At 36.6% G+C, this 14,653-nt stretch overlaps 1 protein-coding gene across 1 annotated transcript in view; it reads right to left on the bottom strand.

The window, feature by feature from the left end:
• Positions 1-1,054: 1,054 nt before the first annotated feature.
• LOC104506241 (DNA excision repair protein ERCC-6-like) overlaps positions 1,055-14,653 on the bottom strand; it is a gene marked incomplete at its 3' end in the record, with an annotated part of 34,504 nt that continues 20,905 nt past the window's right edge. The window contains exons 7-10 of the mRNA XM_010147131.1: positions 10,418-10,553; positions 3,460-3,630; positions 2,543-2,719; positions 1,055-1,171 (exon numbers count right to left, since the gene is read on the bottom strand). Coding sequence (XP_010145433.1) covers positions 1,055-1,171; positions 2,543-2,719; positions 3,460-3,630; positions 10,418-10,553 — 601 coding nt within the window. The remainder of the gene's footprint in view (positions 1,172-2,542; positions 2,720-3,459; positions 3,631-10,417; positions 10,554-14,653) is intronic.

A 14,653-nucleotide genomic window follows, 5' to 3' on the forward strand; every position in this document is an offset into this window, starting at 1 on the left:
TCCTGGCTGAACCCAGCACACACACGTAATCTGTTTTGTCATTAGCCTTTCAGTGTGAGCTTATAATGATTTTTCAGATGGTCTGATAGGCTAAAATGGAACAAAAATCACTTCCTCACATCCTGCAAGGCATCCAACATTATGCTAAGTCCAACTTATGTAGTACCCTGTGACTGACAAGAACAAAAATCAGATTTGTTTAATCTGTTTATGATCGCTTTATTTAAACAGCCCAGACTCTTTAAAGTATATAGAAATTAAAAAATTTGATTTAAAAAATCATTAGACTGCACAGCAGAAATTGAGTGTGGCCTACTCACTTATTATGTACCTTTCAGCACTGTCTTACAGAGACTAGCATGTCTACATCTCTTTTAGAGGGAAGAGACAGGAAGGAAGGGAGTGAGGAGAGGACAAGAAAACCTGAAACACTGAAACCTGAGTGGCAGAAGAACCTAAAAATTACTATAAGCGACTACTACTAGGAATTTCAGTTGCTTAAATAGTCCTTTCAACCTTTCCTACTTTGAATCAAAATGTTTCCTGAAAAATATCCCACCTCTTCATAGTGCAAACAAGTTTTAGATCAAAAGGCTCATATTTTGGAAATTTATTAGAAAGTACAGGCCCAGCTAGCTTGCAGCATGAACAACTGCCACCAAAAGTATACTTCTACTATTTGCTGCTCAAATTAACCATTTTACAGCCGGAAACAGTGTTAAAGTGTCCAAGACATGCACCATAGGAAACACCCCACAGACAACTCACTGGTATGCATCTGTGACATCGGCAGACAGTATCAAGAAGACCTGACTGCACTGCATATGTCCTTTGTTTTTCAGATGAGAGTGTACTTGTACAGACCCTGCAAGACTATCACCATTTAATAATCAGAAAACAGGTGAAAAGAATAAGCAAGTTGAAAGCTCTACAACTTACCTTTAGTTAAAACAGCATTTCATCTGCTATTAGCACAAATTACATCCAAACGTACGTGAAAGATTGGATTCTGGGGAGGGAGAGGGGTCAGAACTATTAGTAAAGATAAGCATACCTGCTCATTTTTATCAGGAAGTGAAAGGTTCATTTTTACGTCAGCCTTCATTCTTCGGAGCAAGTAGGGATTTATGGTGTCCCGTAGCACACAGGCGCATTTGTATGCTGTTTTTACCTGAAGAAGGAATAAAAAGCAAAAGTTATATTTTGGTTCTTGCTATTAATTTTAGCAACAAGCAAAATTCTGTAAGTAGTAATAGAAAAAATCCTAATAAAATGAGACAGTGTATGATGTATGTGGACCTACAGTTACATATTCAACACAACATGAATTGCAATCAAAATTATGTCAGCAACAGTAACACTGAATGAATAAATCTTCCTCAGATACCACTAACGTATCTTTCCTAATTTAGTGGAATTTAAGAGAGACCAGATACGAGAGATTTATTTTAGAAACTGATCTAGGAAGCGCATATAACCTTGCACAGAACCAAAAAACCACTAGAAAAACTTCTAACACATATACTGAAGATCAAAAAGAAGCCTGCAGCAATGGTGGTTACTAGGCAGTAAGTGAAGATTAGTGACCGCTTGAGACTATTAAAAAAAATCGGTACAAGAAAATCCCCATGATCACAGAAATGAAAGGTCACTCTGGCCTTAAATGGAGCATATGGTTCTATAATGGGTAATGGATGTGTGAGATGGGTATTACCCGTACATAATGGCTAAAAATACCTTCATTTCTCTTAAAGCAAGACAAAGAATATAATAAATTATTAATATGTAAAAAACAAATTGGCCGTCCAATTTAGTAAATTACTAAGCTTTAGACAATGGAAGTACTTAGACTTAAAAAGAAAATAAAACTTTAGAAATGTATCTGCACAAAACATTACAAAGAATATTTAAAAGGATACACGTTTTATTAGCCTTTATACAAAACTTAATCCACAGATTATTATGCAGACAATTTATCTATCCACTATATTGAAAAAGTTTTAAGATGTCAAATACTGACAACCACAACTACAAAGATTAGTAGACACACTCATTGAAAATAATATTTCAAATAAGTTTTGCTTTCAAAATTAAATAGTTTATCTACTTTCAGACTTCCAATACTTATTTTAGCTTTTTAAAAATGAAAACAGTTTTCAATTTGGATTTAAGGATTTCTGTGTTGGATAATTTGCCAAAGCTTGTTATCAAATGGGAAAGTTCTATTTAAATATATCAAAATATGACATCAGTCACCTTCCACCCCAACTTGCTTCTGTTTTACTTTATACCAAAAATACTTCTAATGATTTAAACTTCAGGGCTTTTGACAAGAAAACTTTGTGTATAAGCTATAATCCTGTATAAATGAAATGGTTTCATTCAGTGAACAGCTCTTTCCACATACACAACAGTAAAAGCACATGTGCAGCTCTTTTTTGCCTTAGTGTCTAGAACACACAGCATGAGGTACACATAAAAGTCAGTTTTGAAACAACGGAACAACTTCCTTCAAGCCAAGTGATTTTGTTGATGCATTTACCTGGACAGCAGAGGCATTGCAATATCCTCCCATGGTTATTGGGACAGAAAATTGCTCCATGAACACAGGCAGTGTTCCCAATTTTCCTGGGAATATAAAGTCGAAGAGGGACCAGAGCTCCTTCAGGTTATTTTGCATAGGGGAGCCAGACAAGATGATTCGATGGGGTGTGCGGAACTATTAATAAAACCCACAAAACCAAAATAAAGTTATTTTCATAGTCCATGGTACAGCCTGCCTCCTGTCTCAAAAATTATTCTGTTTCACCACCAATGAATTAGTTTTAAAATATGTGGCCTAATATTCCTGAAATAAATAGCTTGTATGCAATGTATCTTCCATAAACTGTTAGCAGAAAATGAACATCAGAAATCTGACATTTATCCCTAATGGTAAATTACTACACAATTTCTGATTTTTTTATCTTTACCATACCTCTGTAAATGTAGTGATGTAAACTCATTAAAAATGTGATGCAAATTAAATATTCAAATTAGTCATTGTGATTTATGCTTTGATTCTTTATTCTTCTCAGTGGTGTCCAGTGACAGGACTAGGGGCAATGGCCATAAACTGGAAAACAGAAGGTTCAGCCTGAACATGAGGAAACCCTTCTTCACTGTGAGGGTGACAGAGCCCTGGAACAGGCTGCCAGGAGAGGTGGTGGAGTCTCCTTCCCTGGAGACTTTCAAAAGTCCCCTGGACTTGTTCCTGTGTGATCTACTCTAGGGGATCCTGCTCTGGGGGTTGCACTAGATGATCTCTAGAGGTCCCTTCCAACCCCTTCCACTCTGTGACTCCATGATTAAGCATCAAATGTGTCTTTTTATCACAAAGTAATACAGGCGCCTAGATTTTGGAACGTCCCCCCCCAATCCCCTTCAAATATTTTTTTTTTTTTTTTTTTTATAAAGTACCTGCTTGCATGCAAGTGTCACTGCAGCATTTGGATTTCGGATTTTGTGACCCTCATCCAGAATCACATAATGCCAGTTATAGCTGTGGATGTTATCCTGCATCAGTCGAATGTATGAATAAGACGTAATTAAAATTCCATGGCATGAAGCAATTTCATGAATTAGTTTTGCCTAAAAGCAAGAGGTGCACATTGTCAGTAACAGTGAGACAGAAAGCTCAGGCCTACTCAACTACAGGTTTGCTGTTCAGAGTATGCACACAAGTTTTGAAAATCAGCTATATAATTTACTTTGCAGAGAAAATAAGTAAAGGCAAGACTGATTATATAATTCTTAGCTCATCTGTAAGAGAATGAAGCACTTGAATACTGTGGTATAACTCATCAGAAGCCTGGTCAGTAGGAAACAGTGTGGTTTGTTTGGGTTTTTTTAGGCAATGTCTGAAAAAACCAAACATTAAATTTGACTAAAATAACTGGTTTCTTCGATTTCTCCAATAGTGACCTCACAAACCCAGCTTTGTGTACTGCATGCAAGATCGAGAATGTTAGAGGAAAATTAGACAAGTGAAAAAATAAAAAACAAAAAACAATCACAAAAATCTATTTGGTTAATCCTAAATTTTGTCCAATCTTTCTCATTAATAGCACCAATATATTTGTCAGTAATCTTCAAATTTCATGTTTCTCTTGTGAGCTATATCTTCTCCCTAAGTTTTTACTAGCCTTTATACCTGTAAATTATGTAAGGCAGGGACAGTCTGTATCACCTTCCACAGCATTCAGAGTATTCAAGACTCATCTTTCTTACAGTTATCCTCTTGCAATTATCTTGCAATTACTTACATATCCTTATATATAAGTACAGAAGACTTAAACAGAAGATGATGGACTCGGAAGTGACTCTGGGTGAAACAACCATACCCAGTGTAAAATAAAAAAAAAGTAGAACCACCACAGAATTTGCTGAAGACAAAACCTTTATTACTAGAAGTGCCTTTGAGAAAAAAAAAAAAAAAAACCAAAAAACAAAAAACAAACCACAAACCAAGTCCATCTCAAAAACCCAGATGGTGTTAAAAGTACATGATCTCTTATGGTAAAACTTTTTTCTCAAAGACATAACCCAAGATTCAAAAAGCAATTCTGCATTCAACTGTTCAAGAATTTCTACTTTCTGATTATCACCTCCTGATAAAACCATGACACATTATTTAATGTTGACATGATTCTCAAAAGAATATGCAATCTTTAGAACAACTTGTACGATGGACAGAGTAGGGTTTCTAGGCAGGTGTGGACATCCAAAGCTTAATTCTACCTGGTACGCTGTCCATAGTCTGCAACCGTGTCCCAGAGTCTCAGCAATGGCCTATCATAGAATATTGTAGACATCTCTACCCAAACACTTAAGACAAATCATCTCGGGCGATTTCAAATTAAAAGCTTGTAAAATATGTAACCTCTCCTAGTTTTTGCAATTAATAGGGTATGTCTGCAATTAGCCTGACTTACAGAATGCTACACTGTTGTCATTAAAAGATGTTTTGTGAAAGTGCTGCTGTTATTATGGAGGCTCAAGAGACCAATCCCTCCTAGAGGGCAAACAGTGGACTAGTAGAAAACAACAGCCATAAATCACGTTGTCAGGTAGCAGGGAGAACAGAAGTGAAACACAGGCACATGAAGGCCATTCACTGTAAACACACCACAGCAGAATCCTAGTCAGGATTTACTGAACCTGTAATTAATTAAAGTTTCCTTCAAGCTAAATTTTTAATAAACAAGGATTTGTGCTGACAATGAAGAAATACAACAACACAATTTTATCAACTCACACTACAACACTTATTAACTCTCATTTTACCACACTGGGTACTTTCTCAGAGGTTGCCTCTGCTTTCACTGCAGCTCTTGCCATAATTTAAAATATTTTAAAATATGGTAACAGATTTTATTTTAGATACACATTGTTTTGAGGTTGTGGCATTTCAGAGTTTATGCTATTTTATCATGTCTCCTTAATTCACAATTCCTTTTTGGTTAGATTCAGAGATGTTAATTTCATCCACCCTCCCCTCCCCGGAAATATGCTTCAATGGAATATTTCAGGTTGTGCAATGTTAAACTTAAAACAACAAACAAACAAACCAAACAAAAAAACCCATCAAAACAAAAAAACCAACCAGCTTAAGTGAAACAAATGCTACTAATACCAAAAGATTACATAGCAGTTATCTAGCTCTGAAATTCTGAACTCTGGCCTTTAAAAGATGCTAATGAATAGAGGAACATGTGAGTAGATTGAGTAATTCTGATCTTGTAGTTCTGTTCAGCAAGTTATTTCTTTTTACAATTTCCTTTACAATTCAAGGACAGTATTTTCTCCTAACTTAGGGTGATAAATTGATTGTGCCACCTTGTCTTCACTGGGACACACGCAGTGTACAAAGATTGGAAGATTTTTGGCAAGCACTATTTCCTCAGGCTAAAATGTTTATGATTTATTCCAAGGACACGCCCCTAAGCAAATGTTTTTTTCCTGTTGGTACCTCGCTGTAGCTATTAGTTTGTTTCTGAAGTCACAAAAAAAGAACAATTTTTTTACTGATGCTTACAGAAATAAGTTCTATCTTTTTTAGCATAGTCTTTTAAAAACTATTTAAGAGGACCCGAACTCTTCTATAATACTGCGTATTCAAAAGGTAATTTTCTTAAACAGAAACGTGTATGTTAAGACTGAACTTAAGGAACTACACTACTGATAACTACAAATTTCTCTAAGCACTCCGGTACCTTTAAGGCAACTGTGAACTTACGGAGATAATATCTAGTCACACAACCATATATCACTTGAGAATCAAAAATGCATTCTTCAGCAGGCTTATCACTATCTCATAACCAACCATTAAGCCCAGAGATCCATAAATTCAACCTATAAAACCTCTTTATTATTTCCCTTCCCCCAACAAAACAATCTAAATGGTACCACGAAGAGGCTTCAAAAGAACACATTACAATGTTTAATAATGTAAAAGTTGCAATAAAAAGAGCTAAAGCCCTTACTACATATTTAACAAGAAAGCTACTTCTTGTGGCATGATACTAAGTTTACCTGTGTTTGGTCCTTAACTCAGAAATAGAGACTTTGGCTAAAATAAAAGTTCCATATGCTGTCAATAACTGCAACCTCTGCATTGTATTTTCTTTACACACAGATTGCGCCCTCTACTGTGAGGGCAGAAGGTCTAAAATTTTCCTTGTGCAAAGTCACCTTCAAACAGATGGTTCCATAGGTACAAGCATCATGAACGGACAATTGCTTTTGAGGGCTGCATTGTGTCCCAGTATTTGACCAGATAATGTAAAGTTACAGATGGTATGTGATTACCACCAGAAAGAATTGTTAAGCTCAGTGGTACCTGTTCTAAAGATCAAGAAATTGAAAGTTCAGCCTTGATCTTCCTGAAAAAATAAATATAGCCTCCTTCCATATGTTAAACCAAGATAACCAAAGTTCAGGTTGCCTTTTACATTTTATGATTTACAAATGAAATGAGTCATCAGAAGTTTTGAAACAAGACAAGCTCTTTGTACAGAAGGCTGTTTCTACACTTAACAGAGCTTTCCTCCTCTTACCTTCTGTTCTATACCATAAATAAAACAGTATGTATGACACACTACATTAGATTTACTTCTTTATTTTCCCCTCATCCTTAGAGGTCTCAGAGTACTTGATATTTACAAGTCACTTTAAGCTACATCAGATTTAAGTGTAAGCCACAGTAGGAGGTTAATAGTGTAAGACAGCACCACAGGACATAGCCACAAATGCTGTACCTTGTTCAAACTGAAAGCTAGACTTCACAGTGGAAGACTACTACTTAAAACTGGTTCTTCCTGCCACTCCCAACTTAAGCACATTTATCATCAGAGAAGAACCAAATGATCTTCTGTGATCATAAATAATAATAATAAAGAAGCAAATTTTGCATTTAATCCAAATGCCTTAAACTAGCTTTAAAGTATTGGAAACTTATCCAACTTGCTTTTGTGCCTTCCTTCCACCATCAAAAATACAAACCTGCCTTCTCTTGTGGATAGCTGAAGTCCTTTAAACGATTAGTCGTAATTCAAGGGGTGAAACTGGAACTTCACACTTCTCTCCCTTACTGCCAAAACTGTCTACCATTGTTATTTTGGCAAAGGAATGAAGCAGTGTCTCTTCTGAAACATCACATATGCTGAAAACCTACACAAATACTATAACAGCAGAGATACCTAAGCAGAACGCCTCAATGATTTATGTGAAACAGGCTGACCAGATTTGTAGCCAATCTGGTGCTCACAGTTCAGGCTGTTGTTTCACACTATCACAGCAGAAAATCCTGAAGTTGTTTGCAAGGAAAACTAAAACGGACTGGGAAGAGAGGATAAGCCAAGGTAAGCCATTGGCGAGCCTTTCACTTACCACACTTCCCGGAAGTCCTTCTGAAACACTAGGGGGTCATGAATCAAAAAGATAGGCAAGGTATTGCCCAGTTTCAATTTATGACCAAACAATCAGAAGACATGTCTTCCCCACTCTTCTCTGTCAAGCAATACTTCTGTGGGCAAGTCTAAAGAACTGGGAGACAGATCAGCTGAAGTTCTATCAAATGAAACTCCAACCGTTGTCAACTTCTGCTAAGCAATACCGTTTTATCTTATGGGACACATCCCACTGCTTAACTCTTTTCCTCCAAAATTCTCTTTCATTAGTTTTAAGATTAATCAATCTTCCTCTGTTCCTCAGAAATCATTTGTCCCTCTTTCACAGGCCTGTACAAAACAAGCTGCAACACTGTGTTTTGCTACAAACAACCCACTGGCCAACTACTACAAGGTAATACATCCCCCAAAATCCATTAACATCTCCACTGTCTCATGTCTAGTTAATCTGGGCTACAATTATGTTCTTCCACCAGCCCAAACCTTTCTGTGTTAGCCCAGAGGCTGAAGTGACCTTTCTTCTCACTCCAAAGCTGACAATGTTCTGTTCCCCAATCCTGTCTCTTTGCATGTTAGCTGTCCGGCACAAAACTCTTGTCATTTACTTTGTGATAAGCCATGACATACTAACAGAACAGCAGGTTAGTCCTGGAGTTGTCATTTTAATTCCAAACAGGTCAGTGCAACATTGAGACCACAGGTGCACAGCAACTTGGCTTTTAGGCATGTAAAATTCATCTCAATCAAAGAACAAATATATATTCTTACACATCCTAACCACATTTTTCTTATTTATTTCTTAAACTCATTTAAGTTCATGCCTTATGCCAGAGCATAAGGGCAGAATGGTCCTTGGATTAGTATCATACAGTTTACATATGCAAAAGCAGTCTCCTGTAATGCCACAGGTTATCAGAAGATGGAATTGTCATGAGATCAGATGAGCACTAACATGTTCATAGAAAGAACACATACTGAAAAGAAATTCTAGGCAGCAGTATCACCTGGCATGTATTTCATGTGATATATTTTCAGTGTACAACTGTTACTTATGCTAATAAATTAGTAGTAAACTTTTCTTGCAGGTGTAAAGACAACTGGAATAGGAAAGTTTTGGGGTGGTGGTTTTTTTTAAAAAAAAAACACACTTTAATGTAGTCATAAGCTTGCTCTTCTCTGATTAAGAGATATCTAGGAAAAAAGAAGTCCATGAGGTGAAGACCACATCAACCCTGACACTTGTTTAAAGCATACTGTTGCAGCTCTCAGTAGATGAGGCGTTAGGGCGGAATTAGAGAACTGAGCCTATCGACAGTCATCATATGGTATGCAAATTCCTTAATTTTACATTGTTGAGTAGGCATTTGTGGGAGAACAACAGAAAGGTGAAGTCCTGAATGCCTGACTATTCCTGCAATTGGAAAAATTTGAGCCAGTCTGTCAAGTGCATTGATTAACAAATACCCCAAAATAAGCACATACAATTTAATTTAGGAAGACATGTGAGCATGTTATTGAGGTCAACAGACATTTAGGGCTTGAAAACATACCAAGTTAATTGAACAACAGGAAGCTATTAGCACATTAGAGTGTGCTATTCCTTTTTTGCCATGTACTGTAACTGCATCAATTACCTCAGAATACGTTTAATCAAGTGCAATTAAGCACCATATCATTTTAATGTTATTACAAGAAAGTCAATAAATATTTAAAAGGAAATTTAAAAATGCTTTGCTGAACCCTGAAAATCCATTTAAGCATCTGAAATATGAGGCCAAGGGACAACAAAAAAAAAAACCAAAACCCTAAGTTTTCCTTGTTTTGTTCCTACACAGTATCAAGGATTGAAACTAGACACAAGTGAGGCTTGTCAACTTAAGAAATGGATTAAGAACATGCATATAAGAGACTGGCCAAGAAAATTAAAAGACAGAAAAGGCATTGCTTGAAAAACAGAAAGCCAACAAAGTAACAGTGTCATTAAGGAAAATCAGACTAGGTGATATGCACTGACATACTGACCAACTGAAAAGAAATTGCATTGGCAAGCAAATTGTATTATTACATCAATGGCATACTGATGCATGAAAGTGTGAGGGAAGAATTCACCAGTACCTGAAGCATTTATCTGGTGTACAAGCAGACTGGTCATGAACTTCTAGCATGGACTACAGTACAAGCAAAGCTCAAGCAAAAAAAACCTGTTACTATGTTTAATTTGTTCAAGCAACTCTAGTCCATCATAATATAAATGTGCTCCATGTAATTCCCTTTTTGTCCAATTTCTTAAGAAAACTATACACGACAGTGAACTTGTTCTTTAAAAAAAAAAATCAGAGAAAGAGCACAAGCTTGCACAGAAACATTCAGGAACAGGGGATATATATTTTTGTTACCAAAAAAAAAAAAGGAAAAGTTAAAAAAAAAATAGAAGCCTCTGGCATTCCAACATGGATGTCAACCGTTACCTTCTTGTCAGTATAAGAACCAGTTTCATGGAGAATGGCAACTCTAAATGGAGGCCACCAGGTGTGGAATTCTTTTACCCACTGATGCATCACAGTAGCTGGACAAACAATCACTGTTGGACCCAATCCCTGGTACCTAAAATATTCAAGAAAAAAAATACAAACCATAAAACTTTAACATGAAATAAATAGAATCATAGAATCGTTTGGGTGGCTCCTTAAGATACACATATATCAAAATGACACACTTCATAGTTCAAGTGGAATATGAACACTATGAAAATTAATTGGCACTTGTTTTTTTTGGGAGTCTGTTTTTTAAAGGAAGATGAAAGGGATACTGCTATAAAAACCTATCCACTGAACAGTTAATGATGCATCTATCAAGACAAACACAGAAATAGAAAAGCTCCAAACAATAAGGCATAAGGGAACTTCCTCCTGTGGTAATACAAATCAGACTGGGCGACTGCTGTTTCTGTAAGAGAAAAGAAATAATTTACAAACAACTATTTTATGACTTCTGTTACAAAGAATGTGTAGCTAGAGTCTCACAAATCAACTTACACACAGGTGTTGTGGTTCATGTTGGTAGTGTAAGGTACCATTATCACCATAATTTACAGATAAGACATGGTCTCTAAAGCAGCAGAATACATGATCCACGGAAGTTGAGGTCTGAGCTGGGCTTAAACTGTCTCATAAGTTTCTTATCCAGGATCATTTGACTGTTTCTCAGTATTACTGAGGACAAAGTCTTTCTGTATGTTAAGTTCAGAGCTACCCTGGAAGTTAAGAGAAAAATCTCGCGCACAACAGCCAAACAAGAAATATTACCACCACAAACAAATACCAACCATCACATAGGAAATATACCAAGTAGTGGTTACTAGCAGTTATTTTTCAAATATATTTGCTTTTTTTAAAAACCAAAACCAAACCAACAAACTACTTCGCAAACAAAGGCAATAGCTACAGTTATCCCAGTGATCTGTGTCTGGCCAACTATGTACTACTATTCAACTGGTAATAAGCAAATAATTCAAAAGATCACAGTCTACATTCAAGATCACATGTATATGGCAATAAAGAAGGACTTCCCAGCCACCAGCAATACCCTGCTTTAAAAACAAAAAGTTAATGTCTTCAGAAACAGCTGACATTAAGAAATAATATTGTTAAAAGCTCGTACATATTCAGAATGCCAACTTGGATGTTGCTTATCTCTTCCTTTATGAAGAAATGTTATGTAACAACCTTACAAAGTCTAATTAAACAACTCCCAGCAATCCACGAGGAAGACAAAAGTTTGAGATGTAAAAAATAAATAGCTTCAACTATGCTATGAATCCAAATAACCACTGTTAAAAATATCTATATCAAAAAGCCACCTGCTCCTAAGAATATAGCAAAAAAGTCAACTTTCCCAGAACATATTAGCTTCTCGTTTTTCATGGGTAGTAACAAAATACCTCTGTTTATTCCCCTGATCTGTCTCAAACAAGCTCACATGTTTGGTTTATCGGAGATTCCCCCTTCCCTTAGCTTACAGAAAGAGTTCACACTTGCTTTGATCAATTTTCAGAAAATCCACTCCCCCCTCCACTCACTTGTGTAAAACCTCTTCTGTGTCTAGTCTGGCTCTAACCACTTTCCACTAGCCAACATTTTATTCTTCTCTTGAGAGCTTTTATTTATTTATATACAGAGTCATCTAACTTCTTCCAGTCTGTGCTGTTTCAGAAACAAACCATGCACTTCTACCTGCTACACTTAGGAGTCAGCCTTCGATCTCCTACTCACTCCAACAGATTTGCTCTGTTGCCCATCCAATTTATATTTGTCTTCCTTGAACAACGGTGACACTAACAACATTCCAAACTGAAGTCTTACTGGTGCCTTGTACCAGGATACTAATACTGCCCTGTTCCTCCCCCAGATATATTGCCATAATGTATTCTGTCCCCTTTTTACAGCTGCATTGTACTAATAGCTCGTGGTCAATATAATTATGATCAATATAGCCAAATCTCTCTCTTCCTCTGTTGCTTCTGGTTTATAAAACCCAAATTCACAGCAAGTATCCTTTGTTAGTCTTATGGATGTGATCAGAATGGCAAATAAGACCTATTCTTGCAACTTACTACCAAGAAAAAGGAAGCTATCATCATAGTATATTTATAATCTTTAAGCACTCAAAAAATTAACAGAGGAAAACATGTTGCAATAAGCCAACTCTATTGCCAAGCACTGGCAAATCATGCCTTCAAAATGAAACTCAAATGACAACTAAATCATAGTGAAAATAAAAGAACAGGGCAGCAATAGCAACACAAATTTTCTAGGGCAATGGATTTTTATTTATGTAAGCATTAATCTCTCTGCCACTCATAGTAGAGATTGAGCCTTTATGTTTTATGTATATGATTAAATCTCAGTATCTTGAAGAGCACAGATGAGTATATAATGAGTGTACAAAATTTACGGCAGTTTCTCATATGATCTCTCAAATAAATGCAGCAAAGTCTGTAGAGAAAGGCAACATCTTTGTTAAACAAAATAACATATTTGGAAAGAAGCAAACTCGTGGATGCCCAAGCCCTTCAACAGGTTTCAGCAACAGATTTGAACCCTGATTCAGGTTAGCGATGGGTTACTTGAAGTTTGCTGGTGCTTTGTTTTTTTCTTGTGAAGGGACCATTGGTCTGAAAGCCGGTGCTTGTTTCAACTATCTGAGCGGGTCTAATGAAAGACCTTTCCCCCTTTATACATCTTGCTCCCCTTGTAACCACCGTAGCTGTAACACTTCTACTGATAACCTCAACATGACATTTGGCCTCCCCCAGCTGTATGGCTCAGTAACTGTTAAAAGTGAGACAGAATTTTAATTTTTGTAACAGTTACACACCATGTAACAAGGAGTTTCCTACTTCAAGCTCCTTCAAAATCAGAAAGACATTGGAATTGAAAGCAGTTTACAAAAGGAAATTTCTACTCACCTTATTTTAATGAATACTTTCGCAGAAAATTTCACTGATAGAAAATAAAGCTGAATATTTGGAATATCAACAAAAGGGACCCCGTTGTTTTAATACTCAAGTGCCTGCGACAATCTTCGCAATTTTGCACAGGAATGGCAGCATTATCTCTGTTGTACAGGCGGCCAGCTGAGGCTGGGAAAGCCCCCAGTGCCAGATTCATACAGTAGTATGCTAGCTCCATTTACAAACCAAAGCGATGAGATACGAGCTAGGCTGGATGGCATTTAAACATGCTGACAGCACATCTATGTCCACTCTTAATAGCTCCTTCTCAACCAGACTGACCAGAAGGTCTCCTGCTTACCAGACCTATATGGCTTTCAGGTAGAAGCTAGCTAACTAGCTGGTGTTACTGCCTTCCTAGTTTGGGGTGCAGATGGGGAAAACACTTGACCATGCAAACATCAAGTTGTTTACACCCTCTGTCTCAAAGCACACAAGCAAAATCAGAGGAAGTTTCACAAGAAAATTAAACCTTGTTTCCTCCTATGGAATTACTATCACAATAGACTCAGTGACAAAAAAGTGAAATGCAACACATTACCTTATATGCAGAAAGAACACTGCAACTTAAGTGTGCAATTATATTTTGGCCTTCTCAAAGTTTTATTGCAGTTTCACTGCACTATCATAGGTCTTAAGCTGTAACTGCATAACAAACTCCAGTGGTGGTCCTCAAGGATCTCCATCAACTCGCTGGTCCTCCAACTGGGCCAGGAAACATACCTACACAAAATAATCTGTACAGTAGCATCCTTAAATCGGACAGCCCTATTGAAGTAAATCAACTGGTCTGTGTGATGGAGGACATGGAGTTTTTTTATCTAAAGGCTACAACAGAAGCCAACTGGAGAAAAGACAGTAATGTTTTCTCTTTAAAGCACTATTTCACAATTCACATACATGCTGAGCATAATTTAAATATGGCTCTATATAAAGTTAATTATTTTTGGTTAGTGCAGTACTATGATATTTGCTTAATTGCATGTAGTGATTTACATCAGGTAAACAGGCCAACAGAACTAGAAAACCCAAATATTATTCACGTGTCATTTGTAAGTCCAAGGACACCAACAAGGATCTTTTATGGTAATTTCACGTATGAAGTAGGAATTTTGAAGCATTATTCAGTAACAAAAAAGAGCATAAAAGATCCTATAAGAAAGGCCACTCACTGACATAGTTTTGAAAAGCA

The sequence above is a fragment of the Eurypyga helias genome, unplaced genomic scaffold (assembly GCF_000690775.1).
Source record: "Eurypyga helias isolate BGI_N326 unplaced genomic scaffold, ASM69077v1 scaffold9332, whole genome shotgun sequence".
Taxonomy (NCBI): domain Eukaryota; kingdom Metazoa; phylum Chordata; class Aves; order Eurypygiformes; family Eurypygidae; genus Eurypyga; species Eurypyga helias.